The following is a 14,239-nucleotide window of genomic DNA, read 5'->3' on the forward strand; positions in this document are numbered from 1 at the left end:
CTTGAAGCAGCGAAGAGTTGAGTTTTGAAAGCGTTAGACAATCATGTGGGAAGTGAAGGATGTGGTGGAAACAAATCTCGTTAAAGTGGTGGACGTGGTGAAAGCAGTCAGTCCCTTAGTTATGAATATCAATCAAATTCATCAATCTATCAGATTAACCATTTTTTTACGTCATGGTAATAAATCATAAATGTCTAGCAGTGATTTAAAAATGAAATGAAAATTAAATTTTTGAAGGTCATCTTTTACTTTGTAACAATTCTCCATTTGTAAATTGTTGCAGAGTAAAACAAATTTAATACATTAAAATTAGACAAAAATTCAATGCTTATTAAAATGATAAATTTCAGTTTGATTAAATAGATTAGAAAAAATTGTTTTCTGACAATCAGATCATGATTTTTGCAGTTTCATTCTTTACATTGAGAAATCAATGGGATTAGGACTAAATCAAAATATTGCAACGGGTTGAGAAATTAAAAAATTTAAATATCATTTGAAGTGAAAGCAAAAGATATTGAAATGATTTGGAAATGAGTTTCAAGGGATAAACAATTAAGAGCACAATTTTCATCAATTTACTTCGAGAAAAGATGAATAATCTGAAAATCCTGTTTGAATGAGTAGAGATCACTGTAGTTAATGATGATGAAATGACGATGGCGATGAGAACATAAAATGGTGATAATTTATGGCTGTTTATCACATACCAATTAAATTCATTTTAGACATTTGTTTCGAGAGACGCAACTCAATTAAAGCGAGATTAATAAACGCTAATTTATTGGAAGAATTCGCAATGTTTTGTTTACCCATCCGAGTTATAAAGTTTCATATTCATTCACAGCTCGATTACTGTTGATTATATCACAACCTGGTCCGAGAAACTCTTCTAATCGACGATTATCATCATATTCATCGTTCGTAATCTTTGCCTTGCTTTTAACCTTTTTTTGTTGATTTTTAGATGCATTCTTGACTTTCTCTTTAGACTTTTTTCCTTTTTGTCCAGCTTTTGTAGATTTGGCTTCTCGGTTCTCTGATTGAGAAGTTCCTGCTACAGATTTCACAGTTTCATTTATTGTTTTTTCCTCGACGAAAAGAATCTTTCGAACATTTTCTTTCGATTCTTTAGGTTTTTCAATTTTATCTGGAATCTTTTCTTTATCTTCTTGTTCCATCTGTAAAGATGATTTAACCGGTTTCTCGGCAATCTGTTCAGTTAAAATCACATTTTCCGATTCTGGACATTTGTCTTCTGGATCTATTTCAGCTTGATATCCTGAAACCATTGGATTAGTTGTTTTATCATCATCACTATAAAATAAAAAATGAAATTTGAATCAGACAATTGTATTAAAAACAATTAGGAGTTATATAAATTATATAAAAAATAATTATTACCTTTCATCTTCTTCTGGGAGCAAAGCGAGACCATCTTCGAGTTTAGATTCTTGAGGTTGTTCTTCGAGAAAAGATTTCAAATATAACCTATCTTCATCGCTAATTAAATCATTATCATTTTGTTTTGATGCACCTGTTTCGTTAATGTTTGTTTTTGAACTGCTGGGATTTACACCGTTTTTTGTTGGCATTATTTTACCATCTTTCAAGTTAATGGGTTTAGTCGCTCCTATAATAATACTAGGCGATGGTTTCATTATTAAATCGTTTGGATTTTGAGAGGATTTTCTTAAAGTCAGATCTGCAGGCATTGAAATACTTCGAGGCGGACCGCCGGTATGGTCGCCATTAATAACAGGAGTTTGAGAAAGTTGGTCAGCTATTTGTCTTCTCTTGTTTGTTAACATATCCAAAAATTTATCATAATCTTGTTCATCAGCTTCTTGTAAAATGTCCAGTTCTTGGCAAGTAGCATTTATTTCAAGTGAGTTAGTCTCGAGTTGTTTCAATAGAGTTTCACGTTGTAAGTGAAGAAAAGGTAAATTAAAAAATTTGTGCAAAAATTTCAATCCAAAACCATTTCTCATGGAAGCTTCAGCGTAACGAACTTGACCAGAGCCTTCAGTTCTTTGTAATCCATCGATAAACATACGAACTTGATCTTCACTAACTGCACGATGGTGTCCCATATCTCGATGATTAGAAAGTACCAAAACTGGAATATTGCTTGGTACTTTAGGTAATTCTCTTTGTACATAATCGAGTGTCCATGCTTTGGTCATATCGAGCATCATAATTACACCATTTGTTCCCTTGTAAACATCTATAAATTCAGCATCCAATGCAAGTTCGGCAGCAGTTTCCGACTCTTTCGGAGGCAAAGTGGGTTTATCATTGTTTAATTTGAGTCCATCGATTTGTGGTCGCTTCTTGCCTTTATCAACAATATCCCAAACCTCTACTTTGACAACATCATCTGTAGCTTTGTAATTCCAATGGATACTTGCAACCTAAATAAAATAGAAATACAATAAAGGAAATTAATTTATAACCTAGAAACATGATCACACGTTTTCAATTACAAACCTGGATTTCTTCAGTCGGTGTATATTCTTCAATAAATTTTTGTCCTTGTAATCTCATAAAAAGGCAAGTTTTACCAACGTTTCGATCACCTTTGATAATTATTTTCACTGCAAAAAATAAATCAATCATCAATAAAACACGTAAATTGTATAGTACCTTTCAGCCAGGACTTGAGCATAAGAGTAAAATGTTGGAACATTTGTCGATTGATAAGAATTGATATGAAAACTAAATAAGTCCGTTTTTCTACCGCTGTGTGAGCGACAAAATATTGTTGACGATTAAAGGTAGGTAAACACAGCCATAAATGAATGAATGATCTTACTGTTATATTGGACCCCTTTAGCAAATTTGCGTTGTAAATGATGTCCCATAGGCTGGACACTGTTACGTCTGGGACAATTGTTTTGATTGAAAACATCATCTGGTCCAGTTTTATTATCATTTTGGTTGCCAACTAAGCGCTTTAATGCTGAAAACATGATGGAGACAAAATGTATCCAATCAAAAATTCATTAATAGAGAAGACAGAAGTTAACATTTGGATTTCCACAGCAATAGGAAAAGGTAAAAGCCAGAGACAAAAGAAACAAGTCACTTATAATGATAAAAAACAACAATAAACCATTGTTTTTAATCTGTTATAATTGATATTGATTAGAGCTGTCAACGAAACTTAAAAGGCATATAAGTTGAAGGAAGACTAGTGTTGAATCATAACATATTTATGAAGCAAATGAATAACAAGTACAATCAGTTGAACCCAAAACAAAACATCACATTAGTGATTTTTTGCTAACAAAGACGGCGCCACTTTATTTCACCATTTTCTGGTTCAAATACAAAACCAATGTAATCAAACATTGGGTTCAACCAGTTTTGAATGTCGCCAATAAACTCGCTTTATCGGCTACAAAAACACGAAAATGTGAGTTTTGTCCGTAAATAAAAGAAAAGCATTTGGACAAATTAAAGGAAAAATTTTATTTCAAAATTGCGTTAATTCCATATCAGCCTATTGGAAGTAAAATTACAATAAACGTTCATAAGCAAATGTCGATGTTGCTTGATTAGACAATTTCGCATTTTAAAATACATTTAATTCCAGAATCCATCTCATTGGGCTTTTCCAAAGCTTCACTCGATATGTTCACCAAGTCAATGGCTGGTAAATTGGCTCCTAATATCAGAGTAAATTCAGTCAATCCTGATGCAGTTCTTACTCAGCCCATTGAAACTTCAATGTTAGAAAAATTTATAGCCATGAAACCCTTAAATTGAATCGCTGAACCAATCGATATTGCCAATACAATTGCTTTCCTCTCATCTGATGCTTCAAGAAACATGACTGGTCCAATCGTTGTTTCTGATTTAGGATTTCTTGTCGCTGAGACATACAAAGTGCTCTCGGGAAAATAAGAATAGAAATACAAAAATGATTCCGAAAAAATCAACAACCACACCATTTTGAAATCCTTTTTTCGTTCAACATTGCAATTGCTTAAACCCGATTATTAAACAATAAACTTAATTTGAATTGATTCAAGAATGTCTAATACGTGTTTAATGGACTACTTTATTAGTATAATTTTGTTCAATATAAAAACCAAAATAAACAAAGGATTGAAAAAAAAATATTCAGTCGAGCAATATTATTGTATATTTCATATTATAAATCAATATCATCAGTTCTTGAAAGATAGACATTACAAGTTGATAAACTGCTGTCTCAAAATCAATTTTTAACTACATAATTTATGCTAGTACATTAATTTGCGTAATGAACGCATATTGCTTTTTTTAATGAAGTACAAATCGATTTGACTCAAATTAACAGCAAATAAGAGTTCACATAAATTGTATAAAGGCTCTAATAATATCATAATAAAAATAATATATCATTTACTTGAATATTTAAAAAAGGCATTGATCAACAATTGATAATGTACACATGAACATCATTAAAATCAACTTTTATTCAGAACATAACATTAAATTCATTATATCAATATTTCATACAACTCCAACTTGAGTGACAATTTTAATAGCTTTTGCATTTGTAAAATTGATAAAAGACAACTTTTTGAACTCTTTTCGAGTCTGTCTAACATTGAAAAATTATCTAATGAAAATTGAAAATAGTCTTATTCTTGAATCAGTAAACTCAATCCGAGTTAAGATAAAAATGTCTGATATTTTGATGTTGAAAAGTTTATTGAGTAAAAACGAAATGATTTATCAACCAATTTCCATCGATTCAGTCTCTTCGAAATGGAATCTAATGACGCTTCGACAAACGGAATAACAGGGAATCTCTTGTTTCTTCTGACAGTTGTTCTACTGGTCACAGAATACTCGGTTCAATTGCCGACCATTTCATTAGAATCAACATTCTCTGTCAATCCTGCAGAAGTAATGTATTGTTCAGTTAGACTTTTTATTCTTATCTTGTTTTACTTTAAATACAATCAAACATTCTTTGATGAAATAACCACTCGCTATAAAGCAATAGACATTGATTTCGATCATCAAACTCGAAAATACTTTTGGACTCATCGAGCAGCTTACAGAATGCTGACAATTCTCAGTTACATACCAAGAGCTTACTATACAATGATGGTTTACAAGATTTCTTGGCCTTATCATTCTAATGGTCAAGCCTCGAAACTGTATGTTATTTCGAAGACAAACAATGACGATCCATTACATTATTGGACATCTATGTTGGCAGCTTCAATAAGTTTACCTTTGGCGCTATTTCAGGATCTGGCTTTTATCGATTTAGCAATTTTGGTTCAATCAGCTCTTTATTATATCAATAACCAAGTGACTGCTATCAGTAAAGAGATGAACATTGATGGAAGTAAATTGGATTTTAAGGCTGTGAAAACACTTCGATGGCAATACCATTTGGTACATCGCTTAGTTGATTAATCAAGTTCGCTCACTCATCTTTGTACATTTGATTGATTAGTAAAAACGTAACCTTTTTAATATTTTGTATTTACATCTTGGCATTCGATCATCACATTTCATCGATCAAAATAAGTGCAATAGGTGAGGCTACAGGAATACTTGGTGTACTCTGTTTGGTTATTCATTCAGCTGTCACTATTTTCATCAAATCTCAACAATTTTCGCCAACCTTGTACAAGTTATCATTTCAAACCGAATCATTTCAGATTCTAAATGAGGTTAGAATTGGAAAAGAAAATATGCCGCGAATCTTTAGATTAATTCATTAATTAAATCTCTTTTCTTCAGATTTCTCTATTCCTTTATCGTATCGGTTTCAATGATGTTGGCTTCTCGTTTGGAGGAATTTTCATGATTACTCCTAATTTTATATCAACTTTGGCTATTGCAATAGTGACAATAATCATCGCTATTCCTTCATTTATAAATTAAAGACAATTGTGCTTAATGAATGCATATTCATTATACTTGAAACATTGAATATGGCATCTATAGCTTGATAATAATCAGCTATGGCATCTATTCTGGCAACTGGGCTTATTATTAATTAATATTTCGGTTCTTAATCACCGTTTGAGAGGATTTTCTGAGGATGATTGTCTTTATTTCAAAATTATACAATGATTCTAATTGATTGTTACCAGTTTCAACTTTACTGGTTAATCAAAACGTAGACTTATTTCGCATAAGGATCAGCAACTAATAAGCCAGTGTCCGAAAAAACAATTGAACCAGTCATGTTTCTTGCGGCATCCGATGCGAGGAAAGCAATTGCATTGGCAATATCTATTGGCTCAGCGACTCGTTTCAAAGGGTTTTTTTGAATAAAAAATGGTCCTAAGGCTTCCAGATCGGGTCGATCTCGGGTGAAGCTTGTTAGAACTGCTCCTGGATTAACTGAATTCACTCGAACATGAGGAGCCAGTTTACCTGCCATGCACTTCGTAAACATATCAAGAGAAGCTTTTGACATACAATAAGACCAAGATCCTGGGTTCTGTGCATAAAGAAACAAATTGGAAACAAAATTTTAATAGGTTTATAGCCTTAGTTTCATTGACTATATAACGAATACTTACGGGTCGTACAGCTGCAACACTTGAAATATTAACAACAGATCCATTGGTTTCCTTCAAGTGCGGTGCAGCCAATTCAGTCAGACGAACAACAGCTCGAACATTAACCTGCTGAACTCGATCATAATCAGCCAATGCATCAGGTTCACCAAACCCTTTTTTTGAAGATAGACCAGCATTGTTTACCAAAATGTCTAACTTTTTGTAAGCAGAAATGGTTTCTTCAAAGGTTCGAACAACATCTTCATCTCTAACAAAATCAGCCTTAATAACAACAGGCTTGTAGTGATGAGGGGACTTTGCTTCACATTCAGCAGCAACTTTATCCAGTTTGGTTTGATCTCGTCCAACTATGGCCACTTTAGCACCTAAAGATGAAAAGAGTGTAGCGGTTGCAGCTCCAATCCCATCACTTGAACCAGTAATTAAGGCTACTTTATTGTCCAAATTGATCATTTTGTAAAATGTTTATTCACTTGGTTTATTTGATGCAGTAAAATCAATTAACAGCAGCAGCTTTCTTGCAATTGAATAACGAGCAAAGCTTGATCGAGTTTATATAACAGGCGGCAGAATTATTAGTAAAGTAAGAGTGTTTAATTCTGGGATTCTCGAAGGAACCTACTGTTTTATCGCATGAAAGGGGAAATGTAAATGTCTCATAAGTTTTACTTGCAAACTATTGGAAAGTAATAATAATAATTGCAACAAATGTAATAAAAGTAACCAAACTCTGCATTTATCAATATGTACCATCAAACTGTGAACTGAAAGGAAACATTTTATCAAAGCACCAGACAAGGATGTCAAGGGCATAACAACAGTAGCATCATTGAATCGAACAAGAGCTTCAATACATTCGTTTTATCTGGTAGATAATGATTAACTTTTTACAGAACATTTTATCGATGCTGTACTGAGAACCTAAACTCAATTCACATCTCAAACCATTTGACAGACATCTCAATGTAATATAACCAATGTAATGTAATGTAATGTAACTGTAATAAAACTTTTGTAAAGTTCAAGTTTCTTTGGTTAAGTCTTCAGTTGGTTTAACAATGTTGAGTTAAGGATTGTAATCCTTCTAACAAGGGAAGTAGCCCAAATCATCCGAATGAAAATTAATAAAACAATTTGTTCTCATGAGTATTTTAGAAATACTGTTTTACTCTCTCGGAATCCTTGAGTAAGTAAATCAAAGATCATCTAAAATCGGTTCGGATGGTCATCAAATACTTTCCTTGTAAGCAAAGTAAATAAAGTAAAGATAATATTCTGAATTCAGATTCAACCGATTTTCAGATAGCTAACACTTTTTATTTCGAAAAGCATACAAAGATTTATGGGATTATTGGCAGTTTTAATTTAATTAATGAATTAAAATGTAAGTTTATTTTGCATAAGGATCAGTTACAAGCTTAGGTTTAGCTCCTGGACTCGTGTTTACTCGACCACGAGGAGTTCAGTTTAGAAGTACTTGTAACAATACACTTTGTCAGTGTTAACAGTTTACTGTTGATGGCCGTAATTTCAACGAACCTGTTACTGATAATTTCGGGTCTTATACAAAACTTGAAACATCAACTATGGCTCCATTGGTTTCCTTCGAGTGTGGTGCAGCCAATTCAGTTAGACGAATAGCAGAACGAAAATTAACCTACTGAACTGGATCATAATCAGGTATAGAATCTGGTTCTGTCAACTGGCTTAGATTTTTTGAGATGAAATTAAGCAGAACATTCAGACTCTCGATAACATCTAATAAGAGCATTTGCTTATGCAAATACTACCTTAGGCAAATGGACGCGTGCATTCACTGTGTTTATTGATTCAACTGTTGTAATAGACAATTTCAAAAAATGTTCAATTTGAACAACAAAGTAGCTTTAATCACTAGTTCAAGCGATGGAATGGGAAAATCAATGACTTTTACTATTAACTTGTAACCAGGCAAACACTTTTCCTTCAATCATTCTTATGAAACAATAATCATTCAATTTAGTTATTTAAAACAACCCAAAACTTAATTGCTATTATTTGTAATTATTAATAGTTAAAAAATAACATTCATTGTGTTTGCTGATTTAACTATTTAGTAAGCAATAATGATCGATTTGGACAATAAAGTAGCCTTAATTACTGGTTCAAGTGATGGGATTGGAGCTGCAACAGCTTTACTTTTTTCATCTTTAGGTGCTAAAGTAGCCATAGTTGGACGAGATCAAACCAAACTGGATAAAGTTGCTGCTGAATGTGAATCAAAGTCACCTCACCACTACAAGCCAGTTGTTATCAAGGCTGACTTCGTTAGAGATGAAGATGTTATTCGAACCTTCGAAGAGACCATTTCTGCTTATAAGACTTTGGACATTTTGGTTAACAGTGCTAGTCTTTCTAGTGGAGCTGATTTCGCTGATCCTAATTATCTTGATGAGTATGATCGAGTTATGCAAGTCAATGCGCGATCTATTATTCGTCTGACTGAATTGTCTGTTCCATTTCTAACTAAATCTAAAGGAAACATTGTCAATGTATCTGCTATTAATAGCCTGACAGCGGTAAGTCATTCTCAGTTGATTTATTTAAGCGGAAAGAGTAATTTCCCATTCTACAATGTACTTAATTTCAGAATCCATCTCATTGGGTCTACGGTATGTCCAAGGCTGCACTCGATATGTTCACCAAATCAATGGCTGGCAAATTGGCTCCTAATATTAGAGTAAATTCAGTCAATCCTGGTGCAGTTCATACTCAGCCTATTGAACCTTCAATGTTGGAAAAATATATAGCGATGAAACCCTTAAAACGAATCGCTGAACCAATAGATATTGCCAATTTAATCGCTTTCCTGGCATCTGATGCTTCAAGAAACATGACTGGTTCAATCGCTGTTTCTGATTCAGGATTTCTTGTCGCTGATCCATACAAAATGCTAACGGCGAAATAAGAATAGAAACCATCCAAAAAACAACAAAATCGACACCTTTTTAAACACTTTTTCAGTTTATTTAGCACTTCATATAAACCTATTCATTAAACAGTAAACTTACTGCAAATCGAGTCAAGAATGTCTTAAATTATGATTTTGCAAATTTTATTGAAAAAAATGAACTAAATTATCGACCAGTTTCCATCTATTAATTTCTTCGAAATGAAATCTAATGATCTCAACAACAAATGGAATTATTATCGCATAGCACTTGGCTCAATTGTCCTCCATTTCATTAGAATCAATAAGTTTTCCTTGGGCGCTATTCCATGATTTGGCTTTTATTGATTTAGTAATGTTGACTCGATTGGCTCTTCATTATATTATAATATCAATAACCAAGTGACTGCTATCAATGAAGAGATGAATATTAGTGGAACCAAATCGTACTCTAAGGCTGTGAAAACTCTTCGGTGGCAATACCTCTTGTTACATTGCTCGCGAATCTTTGTACATTATCTTTGATACGCTAACATGTAAACTTTTATTATAATGAATCTTATCGATCAAATCAGTGCAATAGGTGAGACTGCAGGAATCTTTATTTTACTCTGTTTGATTATTCAGTTATAACAATTTTCAACAAATCTTAAGCTCAATTTTCGCGAACCTTGAACAAATTATCATTTCAAATTCTAAATGAAGTCAATATTAGAAAAGAAATAATTGAACAAATCTTTTTACCAGTTTTGTTCATAACTTAATTAGTTTATAAAAATGCAGCCTTATTTTGCATAAGGATCAGCAACTAATAAACCAGTGTCGGAAAGTACAATGGAACCTGTCATGTTTCTTGCAGCATCAGATGCAAGAAATGCAATTGTATTTGCAATATCAATTGGTTCAGCGATTCGCTTCAAAGGGTTTTTTTGAACCAAAGAAGACAGAACGGCGTCTGGATCAGCCAGAGACGAGAAGAAATTTGTTCGAGTTCCTCCTGGATTAACCGAATTCACTCGAACATGAGGAGCCAGTTTACCAGCCATACACTTTGTGAACATATCCAGTGCAGCTTTTGACATACAATAAGACCAAGATCCTGGGTTCTGTACAAAAATAAACGAATAAACGAAATGTTAACAGGTTACTGTTTATAGCTGTAGTTTCATTGACTATGTAACGAATACTTACGGGTCTTATAGCTGCAACACTTGAAACATTAACAATAGATCCATTGGTTTCTTTCAAGTGTGGAGCAGCCAATTCAGTAAGACGAACCACAGCTCGAACATTAATCTGCTGAACTCGATCATAATCAGATATAGCATCTGGTTCACCAAATTTTTTCTGTGAAGCAAGACCACAATTGTTTACCAAAATGTCTAACTTTTTGTAAGCAGAAATGGTTTCTTCAAAGGTTCGAACAACATCTTCATCTCTAACAAAATCAGCCTTGATAACAACAGGCTTGTAGTGTTGAGGTGACTTTGATTCACATTCAGCAGCAACTTTATCCAGTTTGGTTTGATCACGTCCAACGATGGCCACTTTTGCACCTAAAGATGAAAAGAGTACAGCTGTTGCAGCTCCAATCCCATCACTAGAACCAGTAATTAAAGCAACTTTATTAGCCAAATTGATCATTTTGTAAACTGTTCATTCACTCAGTGCAGTTGATTTAATGAAATGAATGTACAACAGTAGCAGTTATTCAACTGAATGAAAAACAAACATTGATCAAGCTTAAATAAACTGCAAACGTTGCAATAAAGCAACAGTGATAAACTTTGGGATTCCCGGATGAATCTACTGATTAATTGCTTGAAAGGGGAAATTTAGGTTGTTCGTAAGTTTTACTTACAAACAATTGGAAAGTAGCAATAATAATATTTATGAATGTAAGCAAACTCTGCATTTATCAATATGTACCATCAAACTGTGAACTGAAAGGAAACATTTTATCAAAGCACTAGACAAGGATACTAAGTTCATTACTGCAACAAAAAGTAACAACATTTCATCGAGTAATAATAATATTTAACTCGTTTTAAAGGTTGTTTTTGAGCTAAAGCTGACATAAAGTCTTCTAAATCAGGTCGATTGCGGATGAAATTTGTTCGAGTTGATCCTGGATTGCTGAATTTACTCAAACATGAGGAGCCAGTTTGCAAGCCGAAATGGTTTACTATTAATACAAAAGTTTCAACAACATTTCCATCTCTTACAACTTGAAAGTGATATTGAAAGTAATAATGATATTGCTATGGATGTAAAAATGTAGTCAAAGTTTGCATTTACCAATATGCACCAAAAAATGTTACCAGAAAGGAAACATTTTATCAAAGCACCAGACAAGGATGTCAAGGGCATAACAACAGTAACATCATTGAATCGAGCAAGAGTTTCAATACTCCCATCTAGTAGATAATGATTAACATTTTACAGAACATTTTATCGATGCTGTACTGAGAACCTAAACTCAATAGACATCTCATTACAGTTCATTACAGTAACAAAAAAGTAACAAAATTCAATCAAATAAGTGCTCCAAAATGCCCCGCCCGGTAGAAGAGGATATAAATTAAACGGAATGGTACAAAAAGATTGAAGGTAATCCAACTAAATGTATGGCTTGCAAATAAAATTCAAGATTGATTAATGATTTTTTATTTTATGAATACAATATTTTTACCGAATAATTTTAGACAAATATCTTAGATTTTATTACTAAACCATCAAGGATTTTATTTGATTGACTTAATCAATTAATTAAGATTATTCATCCATCAAAAGGGAGCTAATTTAGCATAAGGACCAGCAATTAACATGCCAGAGTCTGAAACAACAATTGACCCAGTCATGTTTCTTGCAGCATCAGATGCAAGGAAAGCAATCGAATTGGCAAGATCTATTGGTTCACCGACTCGCTTCAAAGGTAACGCTTGAGCAATAAATTTAAAAGCAGCACTCCATCAATAGCAGCATTGTTGACACAAAATGTCCAAAGTTTCTTATAAATCGACTTCAAACCGTTCAAGCGATACAACAATCAATAAAAACAAGAGTTCATTATCAATAGCAATAATATCTGAAGACGCCATCAACAATAACAACCATCTTAAACAACAAATTGGTAGCAAGGAAAAAGGCAGACAAAGAGTTTCCATTGCATCGATCTTGTAGTCACAGGCTTGTAGTGATGTGGTGATGCTCACCCAGCCCTATCGATTCTAACAGTTTTATCTTTGCTTGTATTAAAATGTAGACTTATTTAGCATAAAGATCAGTAACTAAAAAGTCATTGTTTGAAACGACAATTGACCCAGACATGTTTCTTGCGGCATCCGATGCAAGGGAAGCAATCACATTGGCAATCTGTTGGCTCAGCAAGTCGACTCAAAGGGTTTTTTGAATCAAAGCTGACAAAAAAGTGTCTGGGTCGGGTAGAAATGAAAAGAAGTTTGTTCGAGTTACTCCTGGATTAACAGAATTAACGCGTCAACATTAGAAAAGAAAATGATTGAACAAATCTTTTTAACAGTTTTGTTAATAACTTATTAATAATTAGTTTATTAAAATGTAGCCTTATTTTGCATAAGGATCAGCAACTAATAAGCCAGTGTCTGAAACGACAATTGAGCCAGTCATGTTTCTTGCAGCATCAGATGCAAGAAATGCAATTGTATTTGCAATATCAATTGGTTCAGCGATTCGCTTCAAAGGGTTTTTTTGAATCAAAGAAGACAGAACCGCGTCTGGATCAGCCAGAGACGAGAAGAAATTTGTTCGAGTTCCTCCTGGATTAACCGAATTCACTCGAACATGAGGAGCCAGTTTACCAGCCATGCACTTTGTGAACATATCCAGTGCAGCTTTTGACATACAATAAGACCAAGATCCTGGGTTCTGTACACAAAGAAACAAATAAACAAAATGTTAACTGTTAACAGCCGTAATTCAAGAAACCATTTTACTCACGGGTCTTATAGCTGCAATACTTGAAACATTAACAATAGATCCATTGGTTTCCTTCAAATGTGGTGCAGCTAATTCAGTCAGACGAACAACGGCTCGAACATTAATCTGCTGTACTCGATCATAATCAGATATAGCATCAGGTACACCAAACCCTTTGGTTGAAGCAAGACCACAATTGTTTACCAAAATGTCCAAAGTTTTATAAGCAGAAATGGCCTCTTCGAAGGTTCGAACAACATCTTCATCTCTAATAAAATCAGCCTTGATAACAACAGGCTTGTAGTGGTGAGGTGACTTTGCTTCACATTCAGCAGCAACTTTATCCAGTTTGGTTTGATCACGTCCAACTATGGCCACTTTTGCACCTAAAGATGAGAAGAGTACAGCTGTTGCAGCTCCAATCCCATCACTTGAACCAGTTATTAAAGCTACTTTATTGTTTAAATCAATCATTTTTAAAGTTGACTTTTACTACAGTTCAATCAATAAACATAATAATTTTTTTCAACGATCGTAATTTGAAGCTGTGAGTTGCTGCAAATACTGAATCAAGCCTACTTTGATTAAGCAACTTGATTGAATGGAAATTGTTTCACTTATTTCTGGTTACCAGTCTAAGAATTGAATTATCAAAGTGCAAGTGAACTACCTACCGAACAATTGCAGCTTTTTGATGGTTCAATTTCTTAACTGGTAACCAAGGTTTGTCCAATTTAATTGAAATTGAAAACAACTCACTGCTTCGAATAGTAAATAAAGTTTCCATGAGAAACAGTGTTAATGAACA

General features: G+C 33.5%; 5 protein-coding genes across 5 annotated transcripts; 1 reads left to right on the forward strand and 4 right to left on the reverse strand.

The window, feature by feature from the left end:
* Window positions 1-223: 223 nt before the first annotated feature.
* LOC107361124 (rab-like protein 6) lies at window positions 224-3,219 on the reverse strand. The gene is made up of 4 exons (XM_015927872.3): window positions 2,816-3,219; window positions 2,491-2,597; window positions 1,405-2,414; window positions 224-1,317 (listed from the first exon to the last, which is right to left on the reverse strand). The coding sequence occupies exons 1-4, from the start codon at window positions 2,970-2,972 to the stop codon at window positions 822-824; spliced, it is 1,770 nt and encodes a 589-aa protein (XP_015783358.2). The 5' UTR covers window positions 2,973-3,219; the 3' UTR covers window positions 224-821.
* A 2,831-nt stretch (window positions 3,220-6,050) lies between these two features.
* On the reverse strand, window positions 6,051-7,290 carry LOC107360974 (uncharacterized). Its single transcript, XM_015927692.3, has 2 exons — window positions 6,546-7,290; window positions 6,051-6,463 (listed from the first exon to the last, which is right to left on the reverse strand). The coding sequence occupies exons 1-2, from the start codon at window positions 6,996-6,998 to the stop codon at window positions 6,143-6,145; spliced, it is 774 nt and encodes a 257-aa protein (XP_015783178.1). The 5' UTR covers window positions 6,999-7,290; the 3' UTR covers window positions 6,051-6,142.
* Window positions 7,291-8,450: 1,160 nt separating this feature from the next.
* Window positions 8,451-9,602, forward strand: LOC107361006 (uncharacterized). Its single transcript, XM_015927723.3, has 2 exons — window positions 8,451-9,103; window positions 9,175-9,602. Exons 1-2 carry the CDS (start codon window positions 8,651-8,653, stop codon window positions 9,490-9,492), a joined length of 771 nt encoding a protein of 256 aa, XP_015783209.2. The 5' UTR covers window positions 8,451-8,650; the 3' UTR covers window positions 9,493-9,602.
* A 595-nt stretch (window positions 9,603-10,197) lies between these two features.
* LOC107360955 (uncharacterized) lies at window positions 10,198-11,182 on the reverse strand. Its single transcript, XM_015927673.3, has 2 exons — window positions 10,666-11,182; window positions 10,198-10,580 (listed from the first exon to the last, which is right to left on the reverse strand). Exons 1-2 carry the CDS (start codon window positions 11,116-11,118, stop codon window positions 10,260-10,262), a joined length of 774 nt encoding a protein of 257 aa, XP_015783159.2. The 5' UTR covers window positions 11,119-11,182; the 3' UTR covers window positions 10,198-10,259.
* A 1,063-nt stretch (window positions 11,183-12,245) lies between these two features.
* Window positions 12,246-14,110, reverse strand: LOC149094602 (uncharacterized). The gene is made up of 3 exons (XM_089270275.1): window positions 13,453-14,110; window positions 13,063-13,380; window positions 12,246-12,446 (listed from the first exon to the last, which is right to left on the reverse strand). Exons 1-3 carry the CDS (start codon window positions 13,903-13,905, stop codon window positions 12,261-12,263), a joined length of 957 nt encoding a protein of 318 aa, XP_089126401.1. The 5' UTR covers window positions 13,906-14,110; the 3' UTR covers window positions 12,246-12,260.
* Window positions 14,111-14,239: the final 129 nt, after the last annotated feature.

Source organism: Tetranychus urticae, chromosome 1, assembly GCF_039701765.1.
Source record: "Tetranychus urticae isolate SD_2017Ah chromosome 1, NJAU_TeUrti_SD_1.0, whole genome shotgun sequence".
Lineage (NCBI taxonomy): Eukaryota > Metazoa > Arthropoda > Arachnida > Trombidiformes > Tetranychidae > Tetranychus > Tetranychus urticae.

Coding starts and splice junctions, on each gene's coding strand:
- LOC107360955 (XM_015927673.3), bottom strand. CDS start 11,118: ATGATCAATTTGGCTAATAAAGTTGCTTTAATTACTGGTTCTAGTGAT. Junction 10,581..10,665: donor GTGTTGCAGCTATAAGACCC/GTAAGTATTCGT, acceptor ATTTTTGTACAG/AACCCAGGATCTTGGTCTTA.
- LOC107361006 (XM_015927723.3), top strand. CDS start 8,651: ATGATCGATTTGGACAATAAAGTAGCCTTAATTACTGGTTCAAGTGAT. Junction 9,104..9,174: donor CTATTAATAGCCTGACAGCG/GTAAGTCATTCT, acceptor ACTTAATTTCAG/AATCCATCTCATTGGGTCTA.
- LOC149094602 (XM_089270275.1), bottom strand. CDS start 13,905: ATGATTGATTTAAACAATAAAGTAGCTTTAATAACTGGTTCAAGTGAT. Junction 13,381..13,452: donor GTATTGCAGCTATAAGACCC/GTGAGTAAAATG, acceptor CTTTGTGTACAG/AACCCAGGATCTTGGTCTTA. Junction 12,447..13,062: donor TTGCTGATCCTTATGCAAAA/TAAGGCTACATT, acceptor TGCTGCTATTGA/TGGAGTGCTGCTTTTAAATT.
- LOC107361124 (XM_015927872.3), bottom strand. CDS start 2,972: ATGTTTTCAGCATTAAAGCGCTTAGTTGGCAACCAAAATGATAATAAA. Junction 2,598..2,815: donor TAAAGGGGTCCAATATAACA/GTAAGATCATTC, acceptor TATTTTTTGCAG/TGAAAATAATTATCAAAGGT. Junction 2,415..2,490: donor CACCGACTGAAGAAATCCAG/GTTTGTAATTGA, acceptor TATTTTATTTAG/GTTGCAAGTATCCATTGGAA.
- LOC107360974 (XM_015927692.3), bottom strand. CDS start 6,998: ATGATCAATTTGGACAATAAAGTAGCCTTAATTACTGGTTCAAGTGAT. Junction 6,464..6,545: donor GTGTTGCAGCTGTACGACCC/GTAAGTATTCGT, acceptor CTTTATGCACAG/AACCCAGGATCTTGGTCTTA.